This window comes from Plasmodium gonderi (assembly GCF_002157705.1).
Source record: "Plasmodium gonderi DNA, contig: Chr03, whole genome shotgun sequence".
NCBI classification, from domain to species: domain Eukaryota; phylum Apicomplexa; class Aconoidasida; order Haemosporida; family Plasmodiidae; genus Plasmodium; species Plasmodium gonderi.
In genome coordinates, this window is record NW_021628927.1 from 1,021,816 (window position 1) to 1,034,677 (window position 12,862).

A 12,862-nucleotide genomic window follows, 5' to 3' on the forward strand; every position below is an offset into this window, starting at 1 on the left:
ATTTTTCAGTTTTGAGTTTTTTATTTTATATTCGGATAGTAATATTGAGGAAGTTGCCTTTAAATGGTATATATGATGAGCTTAACAAGGATGAATTTTAAGGCTTTATTATTTTTATTGCAATGGTTGAGAAACATTAATAGACACAACTCAAAACTGTTTTAGAAAACTTGCAAACAATTTGGAAAATAGATAAAATAATAAAAAAATAGGAGAAGTTTTGAGAATCGTTGTTCTACACATTATTTTCTGGGTATATCAAGAAATAAGTAATATATTTAAATGCTAATGAATAATTATTTGTAGTATAACGAGAAGCTCAATAACTTCTTGAAGAATGCAGTAAAATTATTCTGGAAGCAATGCAAAAAAGGAGTTAATGAAAGAGAAAATTTAACAAGAATACATAAAATTCAAAACACTTACACAAGGTGAAATACTGAAGATTGATACATAAGACATAGATGTATAAAACAGTTAGAGGATAATTACATGCTTAATTACTACAAATCATTTTTATTTTAGCACGATTGTACATATAATGAATGCAAGGAAATGAAAGATTTGTATGAATTCTTTAAAAATTTTAAAACTATCAAAGAAAAAGTTATTTCTTATATTAGTTGTTCAAAATAAAACTACTTTTTCTGATTATATTATTAATCTCTTTGAAAAGAATAGATGTTGCGACGGTGGTAGTTGTCGCAAATGGAATGTTTATGGTTATTATTTTAAGTGTACTAATGATGTAAATTCTAAGAATCCTAAAGAATATTGGATATGTGGTGCCAAAAGGTACACTATATACATAGATAATCTAAATATGATGATGAGAGAATTCTTATATCATGAACTTCCAGTGGAAGACAACAGAAAATTATATTATAGTTTAACCTTTGATAGAGAAACTTATCAGTGAGGGAGTACATTACCAGAATTATAGTATGTGAATGATAATATGCATAGTGAATTATAAAATGTAATTAAACTTCGAATGATAAATGAACAAGGGAGATTGTTAAATTTTTCACTTTATAAGAATAAGATGAACTATATTTACCTGATTGCAGGATTTCCCCATTTGGGATTCGCATTGTTTAGGGTGAATATAAATTGTAGTTTTCATATGAATACCTAATGTTACGATGTCTATATTAAACAATTCTCAATATGTTATAACTATATTATGTATTTTTTTTTTTTATTATTTTCATTCACGCGTTAGTATACACTCCCTGGATTGTGAATGATTATTAATAATTTAAAGAAAAAACAAACGAATGATATTCATATTTATGCAGTTATAGAGGATTCATTAATGTATGATTTATGGTGTGATAATAAAAATAGGTTATTACTCATCAGAAGAATATATGTTTTATTGATATATAGTGGGAATATTTTCTTATTTTATATAAACCATTGTGTGAAGTATACAAAAAATATCTAATATGCTTTTGTGTAAAAATAAGAATAATTAAAGAACAAAAAGGTATATAAAAAATGTTTATTTTATCTGATTTAATGTAATTGCATGATTTTGAATTTTACGTTTAATTTGTAATTTTATAGTAACAATTTTACTGTCATGTAATTATGTTTAGCACTTGTTTAATTGATTTTTTTCTTTTTCTTTTTATTTTAGTATAGTATTTATCTTAAAAACATATTATTTTGCGTAATAATTAATACATGTAATAATATATATTGTGATGTTATTTTTAATAATTTTTGTTGTTTCATATTACAGATTATAGTAATCATATTAAACATAAATTTATGTTATTGTTAGAATGTTGAATCAAAAAATAAAAAGGTTAATTAAAAAATAAGCGAGATGCTTATTTATAAATATGGATTGAATTTCTAAATTTGTGAAGAAAATATTTTACAACTTCTGAATTTATGGATTTTACTATTATAAGTGTTAATATATTTTTATTCTTATTTAGTTTTGAAAGCAATATATGCAGATGTCGCTTTAACTATATTAAGATTAATAGAGAGGCACTCATGACGATTAATTTGAAGTTCTCTTAGATGTTCTTATGATAGTCTTATCTTTCAGATAAAAGTATAAAATTCTTTTAAATGGTGAATAAAGAAAATAATTTTTTAACAATTTCTTCCATGTATTTTATAATTGTTATGTGTACTAAGTCATATTATTTGTTTATATATGGTAAGTATTATATTTCTTAAAAAAGTCAGATTTTAGATGGATTAAAAAAAAAGTTTGTAGTCTTAATTAACACAAATTAACACATAAGAACTAAAAAACATATTATTTATATAAAGATGTCAATATAATTAAGATGAATTACTTTTAATAACCTATATTGCATAATAATTAGGATAAATATATATTTTCTATTATATTTATTAGTTTAACGCTTTGGGGTCATGAAAAAAAAATAAATATTTTATAAAAAAAATAATTATTTAAAAAATTCTGTAATACATTACATAGAAATATATTTATAAAATCACATAACCGAATTATGTAAGATTTAAATGCTAGATATTGATTTTATCATATAATATGTTGCAGAGATCATGAGATTGCTAAGGAACTTTCTAACAGTATGTTGAACACTTACATATTTTCCAAAATAATATATATTTGTATTCGGAATGATTTTAGAATGGTAATATGCAACTTAACGTAAAATATATTTATATGAACAGTTTTAGTAATAATAAAATAACTACATAAAAAAACAGCATTCTATTGCAAAAATTATAAAAATATCAGTTTGACCCTTTTATATAATTCATTTTCATACACAGTGAAATAAGGAGCTCATTATATACATTTTTTTGAAAACAGAATTCTGTTCTGAAAAAAGGGTAAAACTTTTTGATGTACAACGTTTCGTATAAGATACAATTATATTATAATTATATTATTTATACATCGTTAATCGTAAACCCATTTGATAAGTAGCATAGAGCTTGGGAGAATTATTTTCTTAATTACAGAGAAATGTAAGAAGGCATCGTTAATATAAAATAGTAATAGGTCATATAATGTGTGCGTAATGTTGAATTATATTTTTATTTAGAATATTCAGAATATTCAATAAATTTGTATATTTTTTTAATAGTAAAATTTACAATTATGTAATAAACTAATTATTATATGTATTTTTACTTAGTTTTATTTGTCTTATTTTCGAAATTTTTACTTTTATTATTTTTACAGTTTCGTTTGACTTTTTTTTTTTGCATATGTATATTCAGAAAAGCATGGTATTTTATGAAGTTATACTTTTTATTATTGATTTATTTACATGGTGTCGTATATATTCCTTATATATAATTTATTTATATGAGGAAAAAAAAAAAAAAAAAAAATTAATACAGATCTTTATTATAAGAGTGATCAATTTATTCTCATCATTTTAATTAATGATAGGATATTTTTCCTTAAACAAGTAATCTATATTGATTCTATGGTATATTTAAATAAGTTTACACATATTAAAATATATATAATTGATCAGTTTTTATATAACGAACAGTATAATTCTAATACAGTGTAGACGCTTGTTTATTACTATGTTTTTTTCTTAACTACATTCTTATTTAATTTTTAATCAAATAACCGAAAATGTTTCACTCATAGGAAACGGTAACTTGTCACATCATACATATTACGGAGGCGGTAGGAGATATTAACTAAAAGAAATTATAAAAATGTTAGTATAAATATGAATAATATTTGAGCATTCATATATACTATGCAAGTTGTGCATATATATTAAACATTGTTATATATTGCAGTATCATAAAAATGTATAAATTATGCTCAATTTGATGTGCTTTTATTAGTTTTCTACTACTGTTTATCAAAAATTTTGATAATAATTATTTGAAAATATGTGAATGTAATATTGCAGTGTAAGCAGATATTATCGTTGTTTATAAACTAATTTTTTTTTTTATAACACTTCGAATTACAGTGAAGTGTTATATTTTTATGCCATAATATATGAAAAATACAAAATTTTTGGTAACATGGTAATTTATGTTATTATGTAAAATGCAATCATATAGATAGTTCCATAAAAACATATATAAATATTACAAAAATGAAACATAAGCTTATAAACATCAAGTTTTTTATAAAGCTTATATAAATACAAAAGAAAAAAATTAAATAGTATGATGTATTTTATTTATTAATTAATGAAAACTATTTACTGGAGTAGGAATGCTATTATTGAAAAAATGAGTTAAACTGTATTTTAAAAATGTCTTTTTAAGAATGATTCTATTATATTATCTAAAAAAATTATGAATTAAAGTTAAGATAATATTTGAAATCAATAATATTACAACAATTGTAATATGATAATAAATTTTTAATATAAAATATAATGAGTATAACAATTTGATTTCACATTTAAACAATCTCTATATAGTGGGAATTATTCGTTAAAATGCTGTTGTTCTATTTATGTGTAATTATTATAGTGTTGCAAATAATAATATAATATATATGGAAATTTATAATTATAAAAATAATGGAATGTAATTATAATAATTGTTATTATATATATATATATATATATATAATGTAGATATTATAAATATTTTTGATTTTATTGATATAACATCCCATTTATTTAGAGAATATGTTTATATAATATTTACGCGAATAATTTTTGTCATATTGAACTATATAATGAAATGTTTAATTATTTCTATTTTCTTTTATTAATAATGTACTTTTCAGTTTTAAAAATATTCTAAGAATAAAATAAATTAATTAATAATTTATTACAAAAGATGATATATAATAATACCATTATACATATTTTACGCTTCACATTATTGTGATTTTTATTTTGTAAGATAAATGACATTTTAACCATCCATAAAACATCGTTGTTGTTACTGTAAGAATTAGAACATTGTTCTATGCCAAAAGTGGGAACAATTCAAACATTAAGAAAAAAAAAAAAAAAAATAGTAAAGGTTCTTTAATTAATGAAAAAGTATATATCATGTTATATATTGCTTTTTGTGTGATAGATTATATTTTTGATTTTTTATTTTCTGTATTTTTAAATCACATCGTTATCACACAGCTTTTAAGTAAAATAAGTTTTACTTTAAATCCTTAATAAAAAGTGTTAAGTTTAAGTGCTGACATTTTAATAATTTCATAAGAAAAGTATTATAATTAAAATATTACATTTATTTTTTCTTTAAAAAATATATTTATATTTTTGGAATGCTGCAATATGTCGAATTTTTTATAGATTAAATATATGGAAAAAATATATGTAAGTAAATGCATATTTAAAATAGTATAGTCTATATTATATAATAAATTAAATTAAGAATATATTTATAAAATTATTATATAGAATGTAACCGTTTTTCATATTATATTAATTTTTATTATAATTTTCCAATTTTTTACTTAATTTTTTCGTTATTTGATATAATATTAGTGCTTTTCCATGTTGGTTTGACAAATAACATCAATTATAGCTAATTTTTACGTACTAAAATAAGTAACATAGGAAAACTGAAAACATTAATAGTTTATAAATTATTTGTTTCATACAAATATGTGTATATTTTTTTAAGAAAAATATCAATATTTATTTAATTTAACATGCGCCTATGTAAATGGATTCTGCTAATAGTGAAGAATGGGTATATTTAATTTTTTTTTTGTGAAAAATGTTCTAATTTATTTGTTGAATTGGGTGTTATAAATAAAGAAAATAAATCCAATATCAGATTAATAATGACAAAATTAATATATATTTTTTGTGTGTCTACAGGAGGATATATTAAAAGAGCTACCTTCATATAAATTATATGAAGATTTTAACAAAGATATTGAGCCTAAGGAAAAAAGTGAATATGAAAAATATTGCAACAAAATAAGTGATTATAATGTTGATTTCCCATGGCTCTCTGATTTTTGCGTCAAATTTGCAAAAAATTTAACTAATGTTGATATCACTAAAGGCGCAAACTCAAAACATCGTTGTTTACAATTGAATTATTGGATATATGAAGAAATATTGAAAAATCACAAAAATAAAAGGGATAACGTTTACGACATGAAATTTTTTCGTAAAATCTATGAAATAGGAAAAGAAATTAATAATAAAAAAAGAGATAATTATTATTGTTGTTCCTATTTTTATGGTGTTTTGGATGAGTGGAAAAAAGAAAAATATTTACATGATTATTTTATAAATTACGAGGAGATTAATAAGAAAATAAGTTCTTCTAATTATAAATGTAACGAATATTATAACTATCTTATTTATATAAATAAAATATATAAAGAGCATAAAGATAACTGCTGCACTTTTGGTGATATATATTGCCATGGATATTTTGATTGTGATAATAATAAGAATCCAAGCAACCTGATATCTAAATTAAAATTCCATAATCAGGAAATACAGGAAGATGGATTAGATTCTAAGAATAAAGAGGAGTATGAGAATCCAACATTAGAAAATCACATGATAGATAATTATGGGAAATGTATTGAAACTTATGATGTCAAAGCTAAAAAATTAGGATATAAATGTGTATTTCCAGAGGATCAGAAATTAGAACAAGAAGGAGCAAAAGTTGATAATAATAATGGAACTGTAAATTTAGGATATCACATATCAGCAGTTGACCTATCGACGTACAAAAAATTGTTACAAACAAAATTTAATTCTGATAAGAATGAAGGTAATAATGTTTTTCACAAAATTTTACCAAAAAACTTATTAACGATATTTGTTGATATTAGAACTAAAGTACAAAACTTCTATTTTCACATAAAAGCATTACCTTGTTTATATGAGAAATCGAAAGAATCAGAAATATGCAAAAAATTAGAGGAGAAACGTGAGCATGAATTCCTTGAAGAAATAATAAAATCTAATGGATTATCGTCCAACGTAATCACAGCATCTCTTAAAATGAGAGAATTACCAGGTGTAAAATGTGAAACATCTGTTGGGTATAACGATCAATTAAATTGTGTAGAATCAGGGAATGATGTAATGAAAAGCACTTTATTGCGTGTTCGTGGCGTAACTGTATTAATCCTAGGGGCGACTGTTCTACTTTTTTTATATTACAAAGTATATTTAAATTTGATGATAATAAATACATATTTAATGTTACTGTATGTACTTATATTTGTAAAATTAATGTATTCATAAATTATTCATATTATACATTTACAATATTTTTAATTTTTATTCTAGTTTACACCATTTGGCTCATGGTTAAATAGAAAAGTATTAAAGAAGAAAAATCAAAATTATAAATTTCAGGAAGGGTTTGAGTGTGAATTAATAAAAAATTCATCACAAGGCGATCGTATGTATTCAAATAAAAAAAGAATTCCTATAGCTTACCATCAATTGCATAATATGTAATGATAATATTACAATGAGTTTCATTAGTATAAGACTATAATAAGGAATTTACTAAATTTTTTCTTTAGTTGCATTTAACGACATTATAAAAGTAAAATTAACTACTTGAAAAATATATTTAACAAATTTAAATGATAAAATTTTAGATGAAGAGTTTTTTATTTGCTATTTTAGAAATATTATTCTCATTGCTTTATTTATGGTAATAATATAATATAGTTTTCATTTAGTAAAATGCATGTAATTTGATTTTTTCATTTAACGTCAAAAAAAAAAAAAAAAATAATAATAATAATGATATTTGTTTTTTTGCTATAGTGCTTATTTGCAAAAAGGTCAGGTTGTAAAACTATTTCTATTGTTGCTCCAGTGCTTTATATAATATATAAAGCTCATTATAATTTGATTTGATATATAATTTTTATAATTTATAAAAAAGAGGTATTCTCATAATTTACTTGTTATAATAATGAATAAAAGAATATACAACATGAATTATTATATTTATTATGAAAAATGTTCTAAATACAATATGATATCTTTGTGATAAAAATTCATTATAAATCATATAATATTTTTTAAATATAAAATAAAATTTTATGAGAAGTTAATTTTTATTGATTTAATGGTTTTATTATTTTTTTTATTTATTGAACAAGAGTAAAAAAGATAAACTATTAGGAAAAAAGCTACATTTATTTTTTAATAGAAACAAATAATGTGTATATAATGATAATACCAACAAGAATTCTATATACTATAAATATAATTAGGTATATATATATATGCATTTATTAAATATTCCTAGTCGTGCGAATGATGTTAGGTTAAAATGTTCTACCTTTTTATACAAAGTTTTATAGTATAAAATTGTTACATAAACAATACAAATTATTATACAGTTATTTAGATAATATTATTTGTATTAATTGGTAAAATAAAATATTTTGAATAAAAATATAATGTTTTTCAAAATTCTTAATACAAATATATAGGACTCCGAATTAATTCAAATGTAAGTGTCTCAAATCAACTTTATAAAAAGTATCAAAATTATAATTCCCTTGTCTGAAATATCATTAATTTTTGTGGGGTATAGTATCAAATTATGTTATGTAATTAAATTAATTAGTAAATGTTATCACTGTTTTTTGTAATTAATACATAATCATTGAATAATGTAATTCAGAATATTGGATGTAATAAGGAAAGCATTGATAAATATAGTAGTTTTTACAAGTACATAAAATACGTTTTTGCATGAATAATCAGTATATTTGAGATAATAATTATTTAATTTTTTTGGTTTATTTCCACCATATTTAAGTTTAATTAGTATAAATGTTTTTTAATGATTAGTGTAAACATTTTTGAAATACCATGGATAGACTTTTTATTTGTTTTACTTATTATATTTTATTAATTAATATGTTTATTTGTGTTTCAATATATTTTTTTTGTATTGATACCCCTTATCACACTTCTTCTTTTAGAGTATATTTCCAATAATAATATTACACATGTTGACATCCTATATTAAGTCTCTTCCCACCCCACAATATGAATAACATGGTTCATTTAAGTAATCAAATAATCTACATTCCCCTTCATTTGTACCAATGATATTTTTTTTTTTTTCAAAATCCATTGCTGAAAAATCTTCGTATATTTGTAAAATTGTTCTAAAAATATAATATAAAAAACATATAATATATTTATTTATAAGTTATGTCTATGCAATATAGGTTATTAAAATGAGTATTTTATTGGTATGTATAAATGAAATTCATATTTACTATATACAAAGTGAAAAAAGTGACAGAAATTAGAACTCCTCCTAGAATTACGGTTCCTGCTTTGGCAGGAAGATGAGAACTGCATCACACTTACTATAAATCCTAAAATTGATTGATTCAAAATATTTATGACATACAATTTGAAATATGACAAATTGAGCAATCCATCTCTCTATGAGACATAGTTTAAGATAACAAAATTGTGGATCATGTATTAAGGAGTTACTATAATAATGTGGGTAGTGACATCATCTATCATAAAACAAAGTTTAATGATGTAGTAAATTAAAGGATTATGTCTATTAATATTTGTGTAAATTTCTTTGAATTTTTATTTTATAAGTATTATAAATTTTACTGTGTATAATAATCAAAACAATAAAGATATAAATCCTTAATTCTTTACATTTCATGCTTAATAGAGATATTAAAAAATCTGGATTAATTTTGTTGCAATAATATTTTTTTAATGAATTTTTAATATGTCTGTACCACATAATTTGGTATTCACCAAGTCCAAGAACAGAATTAGAAATAGCATTATATTTAATTCTTCAGCGTTGTTTATAACGTAACTAATAATTAATAAGCATGAGCTAATTTTATACCGGATTGTTTGTATTTAATGTTGTACCTGCATTTACTCTATTCCTTATAAGTATAGAAAAAATACTTTCATTCTCAAAAAGGTTGTTTTTTATACCAATGAACCATATTTACCACAATATCCCTTTTAATCTCTATAGTTATATTTTGAGTTCTTATAAAAATTATATGGTTGTAATCCTAGTGTCTTTAAATCAATATATTAGTTAATAAATAGTAACAAATAAATTTTGAAAATTATATTGAAGAAGACAAAATTTATAAATATAACCTCACGAAAACAAATGAGCATATTTAGCATAGAGATAAGTTAATCTGTTATTTTAATACATAAAACGTGTTTTTTACATATTACTTTTACGAAGGGAATAATGTGTATTACATAAAAAAAAAATTATTATTAAAATTAATTTAAAACTGTAAAATAAAATTTATTTATATATAAGTGTATAATACGATTTAATTATTAAAACCTACATCACAATATATATGTAACATGCAGATTAATTATAGGATGATATTTGTTTTATATAATCGAGAAAAAGAATTAGAATACATGTATATACTATAGAAGCTAGTATTACATGTCATATATTAAATTTTTTTTAATTATTATATACATAATAAATTTTCTTTTATCCTTTTGCATAACAAATTAGTAATTGTTCATTGTATAAGACACAAATCTTAGAATACGCTAATTTTATATATTTTTTTCCTTAAATATCATTTAAATAAAAATTATTTGTTAACTTCCTATAATCATTTTTTTTAGCATTTATCAATTAGCATTACATTTACTCAATATTCCAAAAGAACAAATCGCGAATGTGAAGGAAAATAACACATATTCTACGTATCGTATTGCATAAATAATGAGCAAAAATTGTAGACTCTATATTATTGGTATTTATAAATGAGTCATAATACACATTATTATAACGACGTTCATTTTATATGTGAATTAAACTTTGAATTTAAAAATGAACTTATATTATACAAGTACCTATAAGACAAATATAGTAAAACAAATTTTAGGTGTTAAAGAAAAATTAGTTTCACTCATTATTATATTTTTTAAAACATAAGTTTTTTTACCTGTGAATTAATGATTAATGAATCTTATTTTATATAATTAATCATTTTAACTTTTATAATTTATAAGACATATATAAATTCTCAACTCTCTATTAGTATAATTATTGAGAATTTATCACATATGTGCCTTAATTACAAAAAAATTACATTTTGATTTTCTGATACATACTATAATTTTTGTGTATTTTATTGTATGATTGCAAAAATAGTATATTATGTTTTAATTTAATTTTATCATTATAGAAAATATTACTATTTCAAATTCGACAATGTATTGTTTGTATAATGAACTAAGATAATTTGTTAGGATATAACATAAATATATTATGTGTATATCTATAGAATTGTTATTCACTAAGATTAGTGATTTAGGAAAATTAATTAAATTATTATATATTAATTCTTTAGACAAATGATATGCATTTCTTTTTTTCTGAAACTTGTATTAAAAGAAAACCTAATAAATTAAAATTACATCATATAATGATTGTAGTAATTGTATATACTATGTTTTTATTAATTTGGTAAAAAGAAAATTTTATAGTTTCCTTATTGCTCCATATATCCTTTAAATAAATTATACATATAGTAAGTTATTTTTGATTATAAGCATATTCGTTTTAAGTGTGTTAAAATTATATGTTAACTTGTTTAGTTTAGCATTATATAGGATAGTAACATTAATGCATACCGATATTGTGTGGAAAATAATTTAAAATGTATAAAATGTTATTTATTATATCTACAATATTGTTTTCCTGAACTTTGTAAAATAACAGAAATTATTCTTTTTTTTCTGGGTTAGGGTTTAGGGAGTAAACTAAAAAATATAAAAAAACAATTAGACAATTAAAATTGTAATAATTTTATTTAATTATATTAATATGGGATAGAAAAGAATTAAAATAAAATTTCATCTAATTAATTAAAATTAAATTCTGTTAAATCTACTAAAACTAAGCCAAAAATTCCATGATGATTGTACTTATATATGTTGCTATACTTTAAAGTATACGAGCATTGTTTTATGTATTGTATAGTATATATTTAATAAGTGAGTGATGTGTAATTTATTTTTGAATTTACCTAAAAATTTTTTTTCAGCTGAGTATATAAAATTATTTTTTTCTGATTAATTAGAACCCTTACTAATTTTTGTATTTCTCATCATATATACATTATTAATGTAAATATTTATCAGTTTTAGTATATTTAGAATAAATGTTATTATATGGAATTATTTTTTTATTAGTGTAATTACAAAATTGTTTCTCCTTAATATGTTATCTATTACTGTAAGCTTTATTTTTATTAGTATATTTTCTAACATAATAGTATAATTAACATGAATTTAAATGGTTTATAGAGGGGTAATTTATATATTTATTATATTGAATATATTTCATAAAAAAGAATGGTAGACTAATCTATGTTTAAATTTAAAGATATTAAATATTTTCATTTTGTTACATTTATAGACAATAATTTTAAACTTAAATACATGAAATTGATCACTGTTTATTAATATATTTATAAAGAAGAAAAAACATTTTCAATAAAATGTACTTAATTTTTAGATCATATTATCGTAACTCTAAAATATAAAATAATTCGTGACCAGTTTTGTATAATTAAAAATATATTTATATGAAGCACATTAGATTCATAATTACTTGCACATATATACTTATAGTAACATAATTATTTTAATAAAACACAATCCCCACATAAAAAATGCATTTAAAAAATTACATCGATAGGACGATAATTCACAAAAATGAAAAAGATATTTTATGTAATTCTTTTCAATTACATATATATATTTATTTGTGTTTGTCTTTCTAAACATTCAGAAATATACTGATATGCAGACATTGAATTTGAATCAAAATGTTTTTAAATATGTGATATCACACATTTAATTACAAAAGAACAAATATA

The 12,862-nt window shown here is 20.9% G+C and overlaps 1 protein-coding gene across 1 annotated transcript; it reads left to right on the forward strand.

Moving 5' to 3' along the window:
- Positions 1 to 5,632: 5,632 nt before the first annotated feature.
- Positions 5,633 to 7,421, forward strand: PGO_032050 (variable surface protein; the record flags this gene model as incomplete). Its single annotated transcript, XM_028686186.1, has 3 exons — positions 5,633 to 5,662; positions 5,805 to 7,121; positions 7,248 to 7,421. 3 exons carry the CDS (start codon positions 5,633 to 5,635, stop codon positions 7,419 to 7,421), a joined length of 1,521 nt encoding a protein of 506 aa, XP_028541987.1.
- Between the last annotated feature and the right edge of the window lie 5,441 nt (positions 7,422 to 12,862).